The 17,115-nt window shown below is 44.5% G+C and overlaps 2 protein-coding genes across 4 annotated transcripts; both read left to right on the plus strand.

The window, feature by feature from the left end:
• Window positions 1-1,150: 1,150 nt before the first annotated feature.
• LOC120281395 (trafficking protein particle complex subunit 1) lies at window positions 1,151-6,067 on the plus strand. 2 transcript variants are annotated; one of them, XM_039288238.1, is made up of 5 exons: window positions 1,151-1,455; window positions 1,545-1,659; window positions 2,621-2,739; window positions 3,612-3,703; window positions 5,827-6,067. In XM_039288238.1, the coding sequence occupies exons 1-4, from the start codon at window positions 1,208-1,210 to the stop codon at window positions 3,661-3,663; spliced, it is 534 nt and encodes a 177-aa protein (XP_039144172.1). In that variant the 5' UTR covers window positions 1,151-1,207; the 3' UTR covers window positions 3,664-3,703; window positions 5,827-6,067. The 2 variants fall into 2 exon arrangements, with proteins under 2 accessions (XP_039144172.1, XP_039144171.1); XM_039288237.1 differs by having other exon boundaries at window positions 1,152-1,455; window positions 3,612-3,671.
• Window positions 6,068-7,146: 1,079 nt separating this feature from the next.
• Window positions 7,147-11,204, plus strand: LOC120280157. Of its 2 annotated transcripts, none has more exons than XM_039286900.1 (3): window positions 7,147-7,514; window positions 8,339-8,680; window positions 9,330-11,204. In XM_039286900.1, exons 1-3 carry the CDS (start codon window positions 7,364-7,366, stop codon window positions 9,482-9,484), a joined length of 648 nt encoding a protein of 215 aa, XP_039142834.1. In that variant the 5' UTR covers window positions 7,147-7,363; the 3' UTR covers window positions 9,485-11,204. The 2 variants fall into 2 exon arrangements, with proteins under 2 accessions (XP_039142834.1, XP_039142835.1); XM_039286901.1 differs by having other exon boundaries at window positions 8,366-8,680.
• The last annotated feature ends 5,911 nt before the right edge of the window (window positions 11,205-17,115 follow it).

A 17,115-nucleotide genomic window follows, 5' to 3' on the forward strand; every position in this document is an offset into this window, starting at 1 on the left:
AAACAATAATTATCGAATCATGATTTTATAGTTGCCCTCAAATGTCTCAAATATCCCTAATTTTTATATATAAAAGTGGAGTTTGTGCAAGGTGCCTTGAAGACTTGTTAAGATTTGATCTTATTCAAAGATCAAATAATTCATAAAATAAAATGAAGGGTCATGTTCAACAAGTTTATGAATTTGACATATATCATAAATTATTTTATTTTTTTATTATTTTATTATGAATAAATAATAAATTTATTTTCTTTAGAAAAATAAGATTTTAATTTTTGTGTCCAACTATATCATATTGCAATTAAAAAAAAGGATTACTAGAATAACAATTACGATTTTTTTAAAGTTTAATTTAGGCAAACACCCTTATAATTTAAGTTATTAAATGCCCTTCCTAATTCTAGTTTTAAAACAACAATTATTTATCTAAGTAATTGGGATTCTTGCAAGCTTGTTACCTATTTGTCAGTTTTTTTTTTCTTTTTTAATTAAAATAGTATTATTTTTAAATAAAAATACTTTTGAACCAGTCAAGTGTGGAAATTTCTTTTGCAATTCTTACCATAGGGTTAGGTGGGACTCATTTCTAAAGTAGATGCTTTGTTAATATCAAATATTTTTTGAAATACTAAATCCCTACTTTTTAACAAATTGAATAAATTAAGTTAGTGATATAGAGTTCAAAACTATCAAATTAATACTTCAATAGATATGTGCCTTCGCTCAGTGTGAAGTGTGATTTAAATCTTTTTTTTTAGTAAAGACATAAATACTCTAAAAATGGCCGATGCCAATAGATCAAGAAGCTATTAGCCTAAATTCCGGGTTAAAAACAACAATTAAATGATTTTTTAAATAAATACTCATAATAATAAAAGAAATACAAATGCGTGTTTCCAAAGAAAAAGAAAACGTTTATTTAGTGATTTTAAACATAAAAGAAAAACATGCATTCCAAACAGCCCATCACACAATTATCAATCAATGCGCGTTATTTATAATAATCAAAATTAATGGTTCTTTTTGAAAAATAAATCCATATAATAGTCCACCCTTTTTATTTACAACTTAAATAGGGACCTATTTGGAAATTACCCAAAATTTTCGGCTAAATTATTTATTTTCTTTTTATTATATATTTTTTTTTTCCGTTTTCTGAATCGTGTGATCTGAGATCCATCGAAACGCATCGACGAACGCGAGAGAGATGCAGTTCTTTGGGGGATCGACGGCGGTGGAGGCGAGTCCGGCTCCGGCGGCGCCGCCGGGGACGTTGACGGGGTTGGCGGGGAACAACGCCAACGTGCTGTACATCTTCAATAGGAATGGCGTGTGCTTGCTCTACCGCGAGTGGCATCGCCCTCTTCGCACCCTCGATGCAGCTCAGGATCAGAAGCTGATGTTTGGGCTCCTCTTCTCTCTTCGATCCTTCACCGCCAAGATGGATCCTACGAGGTGTGCCCCTTGTCCTTTCCCCCATTTTCCTTGAGTTCTCTAACGATCTATGCATTGATCTCGTTTTCGGCTTGTTTGGTTTGGTGTAGTTCGGATAAAGGGAACCTTGGAGTGCCATTGCTTCCGGGGCAGGGCTGCTCGTTTCATAGTTTTCGTACTAACACCTACAAGCTCAGCTTCATGGAGAGCCCCTCTGGTATAAAGGTTTGTTTTCCCGATCTATGGATCTGCTGTTTAGAAATGCTCACTGGTATTGTATAACAGTTTACGATTGATAATTGTCTTGAAAAAATCGATGCTTGTGCTTTGTTTGTTTCTATGGTTTGCTTTATTTGAATTTTATGAGCTCTGGGTACTCGGGTTAGATTGTTTCACATGCTAATTAAGCTAGTTTTGGCTTTTGATCCCTTGGGAGAGAAGCTTTAGGGGGATGCTATTGAGTTCTGAGAAATGACTGAAAGAAGCCACCTTTCTTTGGATGAACACCTTCCCTTGCTAGATAGCAACTAAAATGTGCCAAAAAGCATGATAATTTCCCCCTGAGTTTAGATATTCAGTAGTAGATTCATATATTTTTCATTAATAGAATTTTATGTTGATGTCTTGATGGCATGTATGGTTGGAACTTGTCTTCTGATGATGACTGCATTATACATTGAGATTAAAAAAAGCTCATAATGTTTGTTTCATAGAATGCAACATGCAAACTCTAATGTTCAATGGAAGCATAATGAAATTATGCTGAGCAATATTTTCTTTGATTTTAAGCTTATATCAGCACATGGGGCTAGACTTGCATGCGTAATTAATGTATGTTAACAAACTCATGTGCAACCAGCTTCATTATACAAATGTATAGATATACTTGGTGTTGATATATACAATATAATTATTGTTTACCTACAAACCTGTGATTCTTGTTAGTCAATGAAACAAAAGTTGAAAGCCACCTTCCTTGCCATTATGGTGAAGCTGTGAATTATAATTATCTTTGATCGTGAGAATATCTGCCTACCAAGTTTTTTATATAAAATGTCCTTGTGTTAGTATGTATACCTTTCCTTGTAATATTTTTGAGTTCGTAGGTGTTACATTGTTATTCTTATCTTCCTTCTGTGATTGTTTTGGTTTATTGCTCTCTCTATCTGTCTATCTTGTCAAGCAGTTAATATTGGTTACTCACGCAAAAACTAGTGATCTTCGGGAGGCCTTGAGGTATATATACAATTTATATGTGGAGTACGTTGTCAAGAATCCCCTTTATGTTCCTGGAACTCCGATCAAGTATGTTTTCTCCTTGTTGCTATGTTGGATTGACATTCTTACGGATTGAATTGAGCTTACTTGCTTTCCTGACTGTTGAACATATGAAACTTCATCAGATATGTTTCATGAATAATATAATGTAGTAAAATTTTCAGAAGGAAAATTGTGACATAGCACCCCAATTTGCCATCTGTGTAATGTGCCCTGTTTTGTCTTTGGGGTATAACAATGTTATATGGGATTAAAATTAACTTATAATTTTGCTGTTAAGTTGTAGAATAAGACTTCACTAGTTCATAGACTTCTCTACTTAGTTCAAATTAAGGTGAGAGAAATTTTCAAATTTGGAGTCTTCTGTAGGAAGGAGATTACTCCCAGAACTTGAATTCAAACTTTGTTTTGGAACTTTCAGTTAGTGCTTTGTAGATTTTGCCTAATGATGCCATCCTGTTCATAGTGAACAACCATTTTGAAAGCATGATTCTCCTTTCCCTATGTATTTTTCTTCCTTCTGATATGGTGTGCTGTAAGCAAATGCTGTGAATGTTCATGACCTGCCCTGGCAAATTGAGGATAACGAGCATGGAAATGTTAAAAGCACTTGATAAAATATAGTTCAGAACCTTATCGTTATTCTTGTAACCAGCCATATGGACTAGAAATTAGTTTCTCTTTGTTCTTTGAATTGCTATTTACAATTGTTAAAGTTTATGACTGGACAAACCAAACAGGAATTCTGCATCAATTTTCTATTTGATATTTGACAATCTACTGGCGTAGAAACTTGTACATCTTACACGTGTTTTTCTTATTTTCCTTTGAACAACAAACTACCTTATTTTATATAATTTGCCAGATTTTGATATTCTTCTATCAATCTTTTTTTGTAGGTCTGAGCTCTTTAATACAAATCTTGATCAATATGTGAAAACTTTGATATAGCGGCTGAGGTACTGTAATCACACCCTTCTTTTTGATTCATGTAAGTTATGACCAGCTGGCAGCCGTTTGTTACCCAAATTGTTAATTGCATAGTGTACTGCATGAGCAATTAAACTTCTGTGATTTTTTAACTGAACGTTTCATTTTTCTTTTTCCTTTTTGAATGTTTGACAAGCTGTTGACATGTTTCATGAAGAGTACTTGGTTTGAGAATGCTGAGAATGGAACACAACCAGCGATGATATATTAAATAAGGAAATCTTAGAATGGCTGAAAGAGATAACTGTCTATTTATTTGTTATAACTTAGTATCTAATGAAACTTTTATGTTTATGAGAAGTACTATGACATGTGTTGTGAATGGGTGTTTGGGTGGATAGTGGGGTTATCTATTTAACTTAGGTTGCTTCTCCGTTTGATATGTGGGTTGACTAGTGTTACCCATTAAACCTATTTGCTTGCTAGCACATCATTTATTCAGTCTCTGTTAAAATTCGTTTAGTAAGTTGTGCTTTCAATTATAGGACAACAGGGACAGATAATTTTTACTCTTCTATTACCTTTCATTGACTTGGGAAAAATGGAAAAGCTGAGAAGGGGTTCTGGAGCCAGTTCAACTCAATAAAAGGTTTCCAAAGTGAGCTGTTTACATTAGGCAAAGTGTTAATTACATAGATGCCAGTTATAGATCTTGTAGCTTTTTTCATTTCTTTTGGAAAAAAATTCAAAAGAAGATTTAACTTAAAACATCCACAAGCTGGACACATGCGTCTTCTCTTAATAGAAGGAAAATAGTTAGCCTTGTGGTCATATTACTAATGTTACACCACCAGATCTAGTAAAAAAACAAAACAAACCACACAAAAGTACAGAACTTAGGACTGAGAATATCTCATAGACTAGAGCACTTGTTAGGTGTTAAATTAAAAGGATATAGCACATAAAACCTAGGCCTGAGATTATCCTCTGGATTACAGTGGCAGTCACTCAAGTTCGGATTAGGACACAATCATATACAATGGAAGATGACACACTATGGCCAGATTACCCAAGGCACACCACCAGATTTAGAAAACAATAAAATGAGCCATAATGCTGCAGTGTCTAGGCGCGGAATATCCACAAGTATTGCACTTACTTGGACGTTGAATTCATGATTTTGGTACAATCGCTCATGATTGGAGATTGAATGGTGAGCTATACCTCTTTATTACATGCTAGATAAGTAGAGCGATAACAACAAAACAAATGTCACCTAGCTGCACAAGAAGACAAAAAATAATTCTCTTTTATTACATCATTGGATTTATCCCATTGAGACATTTTCATTCGGTTAGATGTATAACTCTTGTCCCTTGATTAATGATCAGGATATTTGATTGGGATGTTTAGGCCTTGTTTGGATTAGTTTCTAGGAAGCCCACAAGTGTTTTTTTTATAAGTTAAGTTTTTTTAAGAAACATAACATGACCGGCTTCGAGGGAAAAAAATAAGTGTTTTTGCTTTTTTTTTTTAAGCTTCTCTAAACAATTGTTTTTGGGCTCAAAAACAATTGTTTAGAGAAAGCTAAAAAGCAAAAACACTTATTTTTTTCCCTCGAAGCCGGTCATGTGATGTTTCTTAAAAAAAAAAAGTTTTTTAGAAGCAGTTTTAAGTTACATAATTACTTAACTGCCCTTATGAAATAAAGAATAGCCTAGGTTGTTAAGGTTTCTCTCCGAGCTTTTTGCATCCCCAACCAGTCTTATTTGCCTCCAAGATTTGAAGGTCTCCTTTCTTGTCCGCTCATGCTCCTGTGTGATAAATGCATAATAACTTGGATATTATTATAATTCAATAAATACCCGTTTTAGTATTTGCTATTGAAAACATCTTTATACGAATGCACATGCATACAACTTCACAAATATAAAAGTACTTCTGCATTAACATATCCAAACACAAAATACAGAGAAGCACTTAATTTACTTTGAGCTGCTAAACCGAAAATAAAAAAACACTTAGTCCAATCCAAACAAGGCTCTAGTATTGAATAAACCTTTTACCTACATCACACCACACGCAGGGTGGAAGACCTGTCTTATTGAAGAATATTGTATTGCCACTTTTAATCTATTACTTGTTGAATCTAATTTGCTTCTTAATTTTTTTCCTGTTGAGCAGGTGATGCTGTGCTTGGCTGTTATTTTTTGAGATCAAGAAACAATCGAGCCGTGAATGCATACAAATTTTATCATAGGGGCGTAGAAGCCATTGTTTCATGATCTGAGAACTTGAATTTTGTAATGGTGAAAAAATTTAGCTAATGTCACCTTATGTAAGTGTGGACTGGACTGACTTTTCATTGGAAAGTGAATTACTGGTCTTGCTGTGTTTCTTGTGGATAAGTTGATGAAATTTTCAAGCCCTGCTTTGTGTGGATGTCACCATGAACTATCAATAGTATATATTTCAGGAATCAAGAGGTCTTAGTGAGAATTTTTATTTATTTATTTATTTTATTTTATTTATTTATTTTTATTTTTATTTTTATTTTTACCCTTTTACTGGGCAACTTTGTTGCCACAAGCTTAGCAGAATGTTGTTGGTTCTTAGAGATTCATTTGTGATTGTGCATGTGGCTTTAAAGATGGAAAGTTTCTTTTACCCAGATCCCAAAATAAATCCAAAACACATACCTAACATTTTAGAATTTTTGTCCAGTAGACTCAGGTTCGTGGTAGTTATCACGGAACGGAGACGTAGCTCAATCATGGGTTTATAAATTTTATTGTTTTTATTATATAATCTAAGGATATATTGATAATTATCTTAAAAGATCCATACCCTTTACTTTAGAAGTTAATAAATTGAGATAATCCAACGGATGAGGTTGAGTCACATCTTAGTTCTATAATAACTATTATGGAATCGATACTGTGGATCATCTCTCAACATTTTATCACAAAATTAGAAATTGAAGCTCTTGTTGGACTTCCAAAAGACACCCAAAAAAACTCACCCACTCACACCACATCTCAAAGTCCTTTTCTCAAGTCCATTTTTCCGGTCCAAGTTCGAGCGGCCACTCGGCGTTATCATCAACCCGAACTGGAAACAGAGGACGCCAAACTATTCGGTCCAAAACGGTTTAACGTGCTCGGTCAGACCAACACAACAGCTACAAAACTCGAAACACCAAACAGCAACTCCTTCACAGTCCGCCACGTTATCCATTCCTTAAATCAGACAAATCTAATTGCTACTAAAGCACAAACAGCAAACAGCAAAACTCCTCTGACGGTCCGCCACGTCATCTATTCCTTAAGTCAGACAAATGTAATTGCTACAATTGCACAAACAGCAAACAGCAAACAGCAGAACTCCTCTCACGGTCCGCCACGTGAGCTCACCCCCTCGTAGTGAATCTCTCAGCCGCTTGGATTTTCCCGAAAACTATATATACCCTTGCATTTCCCCCATGGCTTAACTCCCAGCCCTAAAGCGCCCCCAAATCGGCCTCTTTTCCCTTCTCTCCACTCCCTACCCTCCGCCGCAACGCCTCTTTCTCTCTCGCTTCTCTAATTTTTCGACTTTTATGGTGTTTTTTGTGCAATTGATGATGGAGTTGAAGAGATCCATGGGTTTTTGATGCGGTTGGTGTTGTTGATCGGAGAGGTTAGGGTTTTTTTTTTGTTGGATTTGAAGGTTTGGAAGGGGAATGGATGCTGTGGAGTTGCCTTTGCCTGCGAATGTTGCGGTGAAGCTCTTGGCCCCCGATGGATTTGGTAGGGTTGGGAAGCCTGACAACGGACCTGATTCTTCTGGTTTTGGTGGCCGGAAGGCGTCTGATTATGGATCTTATCATAAAGGTAAAATTTTTGATGGGTTGGTGTTTTTAGTGTTCTTTTTTGTTTTTATTTTGTCCGATCCATGGATGGATTGTCACGGATTCTGATCTGTTGGCACGGGTTAATTTGAGCATGATTTGTTTTTACTTATATTTTGTTTTTGGGATGTCTGTAATTTTTGTCAGAGATTTTTTTTTTTTCTCCGTTGTCTATCACATTTATTCTTTCCAGACACCCATCTAACTCCTTTTAACAAACCAATACTTGTGGAACAACCCTTCATGCCATGTTTAATGCTTTCTGTTATCTCTTGTCTTGTTCCTTCCTTTCTCATCAAAACATAGTTCTATCTTTAAGATATTTGTCTTCTGTGCTATTTGCATACCCTCAAATCTCATAATATATATACATGGTATGAAATCTTATCTCATGGACTCTTTTTCTTTTTAATGAAACCATTGAAGTGCTGATTTTTGCGCTGTTGGATGATATCAGTTAAGTTCTGTTTTCCTCCTATAATTTTTTGTGTTGGGAATTAGATTGGACCTCAGTATTTGTGAATTTAATAAATAAGATAAATGTTCTTGTGAACTCATGTTTGTGTGCTCCTGATACATGCTTGTTTACATAGGTTTTGTTTCTTCGATCTTGTTCAAATATCCAAAATGAGGTAGAAGAATATTCATTCATGATCCTCATGATATGTGATTTGTTCCTGTCTCAAAATTATGCTATATGTCTTGTGTTATACATTGATGTATGGGGATTACCATGTCCTACTTTAACTAGGGTGAGAATTTTCTATTTTCTGATCAGTGGTTACTATATGAATGATAAATTGACAGAAGTAAAATGTCCGGTTGCAAATTCAGAGTATAATTCAGTTTCCAGCAAAAAAGTAGCTGATGAGGAACTCTTCATGCGCAACAAGCTTCCAAGTGTCAAATGTGAAGAGAATGTTAACAAAAGACATCACCTTGGGGAGGCAGATATGTTCAATTCTTTGCTGCTTAAACATGAGAGTCAACCATTGAATAGGAAATCTGCAAAGAATCTCAGCATTTTGCCTTGTCCGAAGAGGCCAAGAACAGATCTACCAGAACATTCCTTGAAAGCATGTGGTTCTGATGCTTCTCATGAGATCACTAGGAATGCTGGGATTGATATCATAAGTTGCAATTCTTCTGGTAATAAGGATCTCTGACTTTTTGGTTATTAGTAGCATGACATATTTTGGAAAAATGAATTTCTTCTTGAATTTTTTAAATATATATGGCCCAGTCTTGTGGTTATTTGTTTGATAAGATAAATCTGGATACAGAAGTTTGATGTGCTCGATTTACTGTCAGTCTTCCTATGAATTCTCTGTTTTTCCTCTTTGCAAAACCGTCTCATCTTATTAAGAATTATGTTTTTTTGTTATTTCTGGTTGTCCTACAGGGGATTTTTGACAGCAATTGATGGGGTTTTTTCATTTTTTTTAAATGCCAAGAATGGGATCTTTGAGAGCAATTGACGGGGAATTCTTTTTATAAATGCTAAATACCATTTGTAAACTTTGCATATGACTTGGTTTTAGTGTATTTCTTGCCTAGATCAGGTTCGTTCATTGTAACATGCCAAAGATCAAGTACCAGATGATGATGAGAAACTTCTAAACCAATTGATCTTAGACTTTCCTGTCATCTGGTGCTTGGTTCATAGGCATGGGCCAGTGGACATGGTCTAGGCAAGAATGGCTTCCTGTTTTACCTTCAGTGGTTAGTGTGTATTTAAGGCGGATCAATGTTTCTTTTATCAGAAATTTGTAATAATATAGCTTATTAATTTTTCCAGAGAGATCACGGACAATCAAGCAAAAACGGTGTCAGGATAGTAAGAAAACTGAGAAAAGGAGTTTTAGAGCAGGTGGGAGATTGAAATATGAGACTGGTTTAGCCGGCTCTGACTCAACTTGTGTAGTCAGCAATATTTTTGGTATGAAAAACTGAATTTGTGCCTCATTTGGTGTTCTTTTTAATAATTTTCTTTATATATCTTCTTGTATGATTATTGTACTGTATAATTTTTGTCGATATTAATTAATGCCTGAAACTTGCGGCCATGTAGTTCATATTCATGAATATGTGTTTCCTACTGTCATTTTTATTTAAGAGAAGCAATAATGCATATATACCTGCTATTTTGTTTAGTTTATTCCATTAACTATGAACTTGGATATGATCTTAAATTTTTTAATTTCATATAACTATATATGCCATAGTGGTAAGGGTTTACTGTAAATCATTAGTGTTATCTCTTTGAGGAAGTAGCCACTTTCTCAGGTTGGAATGTGGATGTTACTCTAGATTTTGTTGGATTGCTGAAGTATTTCATATTCCACTCTAGTGGTCAGGTGGTATTTCGATGTATTCACCTTGGCTATATCCTGAGGTGATTAGTAATGTGTATTTCATTTAGCAGGGCTAAATTTTTAAAGGAATATTTAAAATTTCAAGGAGAGTGCTTCTGTCGATTAGCAGGTACATGTAAAGTTGACAATTGATAAGGAACATCTATGCATATCTCCATGTTTTTCCAGGGATTTGTTTGTTTTCTTGCTATTCATTGTTCGGATACTAACTACTTTGAATACAAGATGTAATGTTGATGTTTTAAATTTTGTTGTTTTAATGGAAAGATGCACGTTGCAGCATGATTGGTTTGACACTAGCAATGCTGCCAGATGACCTTTGTTTCAAACTTTTTTTTTTCTATCGTGTGGGGTTGAATTATTTTCTTTGAATTTGATCTCTAATCTTTATATTGGAGGGATGCCCTACATGAGTGTGTGGTAGAAATTAAAGATGTTATTAAAAGAGAAATCAAGGAATTGCAAATGATCATTTTTCTAAAAATTAAAGCGTTTTCTTAGTGACTTTAATAAGCAAATATATTATATACAATTGGCTTTTGGCTTCTATTTTGGTTATATTTTTGCCCCAGATGAACTAATACAGTAATAGGAGGTAGCTGTGATTAAAGAATGTAGATTTGTATGTCTAACAATTACAGTGTACCTTTACTAGCCTCAAGGTTGAGGGGCTGCTCTGAAACACAAACTCTGACTTGCTTATAACTAAGTTGTTTGTTGTTACTATTTGTGCATCTCGACACAGCATGTTTCCTTTTGTACCCAATTAGCTTCGATTGGCTTAGGTTTTACCTGATTGGATGTGGCTTGAGTGAATTAATCTAGTTTTGACTTTACATTGGCCTGCTGGCCTAACAATGTCTGGATAAAAAGGATTATATGAATGGTCCATAACACCAACTACCTAGTATCTGTGCACTGATTACACAGTAATGGTTAACTTTTTTGCTGGTTTTTCTGTGGGACAGTAACATCAGTGTTATCATTAGAAACTTATTGAATTTAAGTACTTGGCCTAAGGCTACTGTAAATTATTATTGCACACAAATAAATAATGCAGTATATGGTTATGTAAGCATGTATCACCGTTAGAATTAAGTTATAAATATTATTTGTTGGCAAGGTACTGTTGGTTTAATTGAATATTGGAAGTTTCTTCATGTATCGTGTAACTTGTTCTCCTTGCTGTGGTGTCAGCCTTGATATGTGCTTAGATCAAACATAATTTGTAAGGTAGCCAAGCACATATATATTATACCAGCTAAATGTTCAAATGTTCAAATAAGACTATTATTTATTTGATGGCCGGGGCATTGTAAGTGGCGGAGTGGCGCTGGCGCCACGATCCAGCGAGATCGAGCACTCGTCGCACGCGATTACGTCCCACCACACTGACACATAAACCCCCACGAATCCGGCCCGGCGGTGACGACAAGGTTAGACTTTGTACTTTTGCAAATCCGCGCTATCGACGGCAAAACGGCCCGGCGCCCATGAAATCTCTTGCCATCACTTGAAACCCCTCACAACCGGGGGTGAATGAAGTTCAGCCGAGTTTGGACGGGCGGATCATGACTTCTCTCGAAGCGCACTCGCGTGATCGGGCGATGTCGGCGCGGCGCACGCCGCGCGGCTTAGCATCTAGCGAAGCGCCGCCCGGGCAAACGATTAGGCGGAGTTCGCGCGCGCGGATCATAGGCGTCCGTCGGAGCGCGCCCGTGTGATAGATGTGACGTGGCGCCAGCGGCGCCGCCAGACGCCAGGCGGCAGCGGCGTCCGCACGGCAGACCCGCCCGATCGTTTGGCATCACGCGAGACCCCCAGGCGAAAGTTTCCACGGATTTTGGATGACCGTAGCCAATGTTCGATCGGAGGGTATGCGTCGGCGTCGGGGCGGCCGGTCGAGTCGACTTTGGAATCTCGCCGCGCGGGACCATCGCCGGATGGATTTGACATCATAAAAACCCCAAGAGGCGAAGTTTCATCAAAAACGCCACGCGAGTGGATCGGGAGATGACCGCAGGCGCGCTCCCGTCCGTGTGGGCACGTCAGCGCCCGCGCCCGCCAGGGCGACCCGGGCGGCAGCGGCGTCGGCGGCGCACACCATCGTTTGACATCACATAGAAAGCCCCAGGGAGTTTCCGGATTTTGGATGGCCAGTAGCCAATGTTCGATCATTTGGGAGTATGCGTGCGTCGGAGGCGGCGATCGGTCGACTGGAATCTCGCCGCGGGACCGTCGCGGATGGGTTATCATCATAAAAACCCCAGAGGGCGAAGTTTCATCAAAAACGCGACGAGTGGATCGGGAGATGACCGGGCGGCGCCCTTCCGTCGTGTGCGTCGCGCCGCGGCGCGCGCAGCCAGCGGGGCCGTCCGAGCGGCAGCGGCATCGGCCCGGCGCCCCGCCCCATCGTTTGGCATCAAATAAAACCCCGGGCGAAGTTTCACGGATTTTTGGATGACCGTAGCCAATGTTCGATCGGGGGAGTATCGTCGGCGTCGGGAGCGGCGGTCGGTCGACTTTGGAATCTCGCCGCGGGACCATGGCGGATGGATTTGTCATCATAAAAACCCCAAGGGCGAAGTTTCATCAAAAAGCGCTGCGAGTGGATCGGGGAGATGACGGGCGCGCCCCTCCGTCGTGTGGCGTCGGCGCGAGCGCCGCGGGGCGGCGGGGACCCGTCGGGCGACGGCGGCTTCTCGGCCCGGCGCCCCTGCCCCATCGTTTGGCATCACATGAAAACCCCGGGCGAAGTTCACGGATTTTGGATGGCCGTAGCCAATGTTCGATCGGGGAGTATCGTCGTCGTCGTCGGGACGAGCGGTCGGTCGACTTTGGAATCTCGCCGCGGGACCATCGCGGATGGATTTGTCATCATAAAAAACCCCAAGGGGCGAAGTTTCATCAAAAAGCACCACGAGTGGATCGGGAGATGACACGGAGGCGCGCCCTTCCCGTCGTGTCGCGTCGTGCGGCGCCGCTTGAGCAGCGACGTCCGTCGAGCGGCGGCATCAGCAGCGCCCCGCCCCATCGTTGGCATCACTGAAAACCCCGGGCGAAGTTTCCGCAGTTTTTGGATGGCCGTAGCCAATGTTCGATCGGGGGTATCGCGTGACGTCAGGGGACGGCGGTCGATCGACTTGGAATCTCGCCCAGCGGGAGCCATCGCGGATGGATTTATCATCATAAAAACCCCAAAGGCGAAGTTTCATCAAAAGCGCCTGCAGTGGATCGGGGAGATGACCGCAGGCGCGCGCCCTCCCGTCGTGTGTTGTCGGCGCCGCACCGCGCGCCGGCGAGAGCCGTCCGGGCGCAGCGGCATCCGGCCCGGCGCCCCGCCCCATCGTTTGGCATCAAATAAAAACCCCAGGCGAAGTTTCACGATTTTGGATGACCGTAGCCAATGTTCGTCGGGGGTATCGCGTCGGCGTCGGGGCACGGCGGTCGATCGACTTTGGAATCTCGCAGCGGGACCATCGGCGGATGGATTTGTCATCATAAAAACCCCAAAGGCGAAGTTTTCGTCAAAAAGCGCCGCGAGTGGATCGGGGAGATGACCGGAGGCGCGCCCCTCCGTCGTGTCACGTCGCGCGGCGCCCGCCCGGGGAGCCGGCAGGGGAGCCGTCGGGGCGACAGCGGCATCGGCGGCGCCCCGCTTGTCGTTTGGCATCACGCCGAAAACCCCGGGCGAAGTTTCACGCGATTTTGGATGACCGTGTCAATGTTCGATAGGGGAGTATCGTCGGCGTCGGGACGGCCGGTCAGTCGACTTTGGAATCTCGCCGCGGGACCATAGCGGATGGATTTGTCATCATAAAAAACCCAAAGGGGTGAAGTTTCATCAAAACGCCTGCGAGGTGGATCGGGGAGATGACACGGGCGCGCCCCTTCCGTCGTGTCACGTCGGCGCCCACGGCGCGCCCGGAGCCGAGCAGAGACTCCGGCTGACAAGGCATCAGCCGGCCCCCGCGCCATCGTTTAGCATCACATGAAAACCCCGGGCGAAGTTTCACGCAGTTTTGGATGACCGTAGCCAATGTTCGATCGAGTATCGTCGGCGTCGGGACGGCGGTCGGTCGACTTTGGAATCTCGCCCGCGGGACCATCGGATGGATTTATCATCATACCCCAGACGAGTTTCATCAAAAACGCACGAGTGGATCGGGAGATGACACGGGAGCGCGCACTCCGTCGTGTCAGCGTCGCGCGGCGCCGCGAAGCCCGGCGAGAGCCCGTCCGGCGACGGCGGCATCCCGGCGCGGCGCCCCATGCGTTTGGCATCAAGTGAAAACCCCGGGCGAAAGTTTCCGCGGTTTTTGGATGACCGTAGCCAATGTTCGATCGGGGGTATGCGTCGGCGTCGGGGACGGCGGTCGGTCGACTTTGGAATCTCGCCCAGCGGGACCATCGCGGATGGATTTGTCATCATAAAAACCCCAAGGGGCGAAGTTTCATCAAAAAGCGCCGCGAGTGGATCGGGAGATGACACGGGCGCGCCCCTCCGTCGTGTCGACGTCGCGCGCCCGGCGCCGCCCGAGGCCGACGGGGCACGTCCGAGCGACAGCGGCATCAGCCCAGCGCCCCCCTGTCGTTTGGCATCATGACCCCAGGCGGTTTCACCCGAGTTTTTGGATGAGCCCGTATGTGTTCGATCGGTATCTCGTCGCTGTCGGGGCGGCGGTCGATCGACTTTGGAATCTCGCCAGCGGGACCATAGCGGATGGATTTCAGTCATCATAAAAACCCCAAGGGGCGAAGTTTCATCAAAAACGCCGCGAGTGGATCGGGGAGATGACACGGAGCGCGCCACTCCGTCGTGTCACGTCGCCGCGCCGCGGGAGGCGGCCAGAGCCCGTCCGAGCGGCAGCGGCATCAGCCGCGCGCCCCGCCCATCGTTTGGCATCACATGAAAACCCCGGGCGAAGTTTCACGGATTTTGGATGACCGTAGAGATGTTCGATCGGGGGTAGTCTGTCGGCTGTCGGGACGGCGGTCGATCGACTTTGGAATCTCGCCCGCAGGGACCATCGCGGATGGATTTGTCATCATAAAAACCCCAAGGGGCGAGATTTCATCAAAAAGCATACGAGTGGATCGGGAGATGACCGCGGAGGCGCCTCGGCTCGTCGTGTGGCAGCTCGGCGCCCGCCGCGGGAGCGGCCCGTCGGCGACAGCGGCATCCAGCCAGCGCCCACTTGTCGTTGGCATCAAAGTGAAAAACCCCGGGCGAGTTTCGCGGATTTTGGATGGCCGTGGCCAATATTGTCGATGGTATCGTCGTGTCGGGGCGGCCGGTCGGTCGACTTTGGAATCTCGCCCGCGGGACCATCGCGGATGGATTTATCATCATAAAAACCCCAGGCGAGATTTCATCAAAACAGCCTGCGAGTGGATCGGGGAGATGACACGGGCAGCGCCCCTCCCGTCGTGTCCGCGTCGGCGCGCCGCCGCGGGCGACAGAGCGCCGTCGGCGGCAGCGCGCATCGGCCCGGCGCCCCCTTGCTCGTTTGGCATCACATGAAAACCCCGAGGCGAAGTTTCCGCAGTTTTGGATGACCGTAGCCAATGTTCGATCCGGGGGGTATCGTCGGCGTCGGGGCCGGTCGGTCCGACTTTGGAATCTCGCCCGCGGGACCATCGGCGGATGGATTTATCATCATAAAAACCCCAAAGGCGAAGTTTCATCAAAAAGCGCCGCGAGTGGATCGGAGATGACGGGCCGCGCCACTCCCGTCGTGCATGGCCGTCGGCAGCCGCGGCGCCCGGCACGGGCCGAAAGAACCCGTCCGAGGCGGCAGCGGCATCGGCCCGAGCGCCCCCGCTTCGCATCGTTTGGCATCAAATGAAAACCCCGAGGCGAGATTTCACGGATTTTGGATGAGCCATGTAGCCAATGTTCGGTCGGGGTATCGCGTCGGCGTCGGGGACGGCGGTCGATCGACTTTGGAATCTCGGCAGCGGGACCATCGCGGATGGATTTGTCATCATAAAAACCCCAAGGCGAGTTTCATCAAAAGCGCAGCGAGTGGATCGGGGAGATGACACGCGGGCGCGCCCTCCGTCGTGTCCGTCGGCGCTAGCGCCAGCGGGCGAGCCAGAGACCGTCCGAGCGGCAGCGGCATCGGCCCGGCGCCCCGCCCCCTCGTTGGCATCACTGAAAACCCCGGGCGAAGTTTCCGCAGTTTTGGATGACCGTAGCCAATGTTCGATCGGGGGTATCGCGTCGGCGTCGGGGCGGCGGTCGGTCGACTTTGGAATCTCGCCAGCGGGACCATCGCGGATGGATTTATCATCATAAAAACCCCAAGGGCGAGTTTTCATCAAAACACGCACGAGTGGATCGGGGAGATGACACGGGCAGCGCCCTTCCGTCGTGTCAGCGTCGGCGCCCGGCGCCGCCGGGGCCGAGGGGACCGTCCGAGCGGCAGCGGCATCGGCCCGGCGCCCCGGCCCCATCGTTTGGCATCACATGAAAACCCCAGGGGCGAAGTTTCACGGAGTTTTTGGATGGCCGTAGCCAATGTTCGATCGAGGGGGTATGCGTCGGCGTCGGGACGGCGGTCGGTCGACTTTGGAATCTCGCCAGCGGGACCGTCGCGGATGGATTTCGTCATCATAAAAACCCCAAAGGCGAAGTTTCATCAAAAAGCGCTGCGAGTGGATCGGGAGATGACCGCAGGCGCGCCCTTCCCGTCGTGTCGCGTCGCCCAGGCGCCCGCGAAGGGCCCGTCCGAGGCGACGGCGGCATCGACCAGCGCCCCCGCCACATCGTTTGGCATCCACTGCGAAAACCCCGGGCGAAGTTTCCGCGGATTTTTGGATGACCGTAGCCAATGTTCGATCGGGGAGTATGCGTCGGCGTCGGGGACGGGCGGTCGATCGACTTTGGAATCTCGCCCGGCGGGACCATCAGCGGATGGATTTGTCATCATAAAAACCCCGGGGTGAAGTTTCATCAAAAAGCGCACGAGTGGATTGGGAGATTACGGAGTTGGGCGCCATCGTGCGGCGTCGTAGCACGCGCCGCTACCGCTGACCAGCGCTCGATAGCGTCTGCGATGGTGGCCGAGAAAAAGGGGGTCTCGGAGACCCTTTGTACCCCCAGGGGTTGCCTTGGGGGATGTTTTTGACGAGGTTATAGGGAAGGCAATTTTTCCCCCCATGGGCGGGGCCTTGTCGCCATGGTAGGCCAGCAGCGTCACGCCG

The sequence above is a fragment of the Dioscorea cayenensis genome, chromosome 17 (assembly GCF_009730915.1).
Source record: "Dioscorea cayenensis subsp. rotundata cultivar TDr96_F1 chromosome 17, TDr96_F1_v2_PseudoChromosome.rev07_lg8_w22 25.fasta, whole genome shotgun sequence".
Lineage (NCBI taxonomy): Eukaryota > Viridiplantae > Streptophyta > Magnoliopsida > Dioscoreales > Dioscoreaceae > Dioscorea > Dioscorea cayenensis.

Bases quoted from the DNA above. Each gene is read 5' to 3' on its own strand.
- LOC120280157 (XM_039286900.1), top strand. From the start codon at position 7,364: ATGGATGCTGTGGAGTTGCCTTTGCCTGCGAATGTTGCGGTGAAGCTC. The intron at 7,515-8,338 runs GTAAAATTTTTG...ATAAATTGACAG, and splicing joins TTATGGATCTTATCATAAAG to AAGTAAAATGTCCGGTTGCA. The intron at 8,681-9,329 runs GTAATAAGGATC...TAATTTTTCCAG, and splicing joins CATAAGTTGCAATTCTTCTG to AGAGATCACGGACAATCAAG.
- LOC120281395 (XM_039288238.1), top strand. From the start codon at position 1,208: ATGCAGTTCTTTGGGGGATCGACGGCGGTGGAGGCGAGTCCGGCTCCG. The intron at 1,456-1,544 runs GTGTGCCCCTTG...GGTTTGGTGTAG, and splicing joins GCCAAGATGGATCCTACGAG to TTCGGATAAAGGGAACCTTG. The intron at 2,740-3,611 runs GTATGTTTTCTC...CTTTTTTTGTAG, and splicing joins GTTCCTGGAACTCCGATCAA to GTCTGAGCTCTTTAATACAA.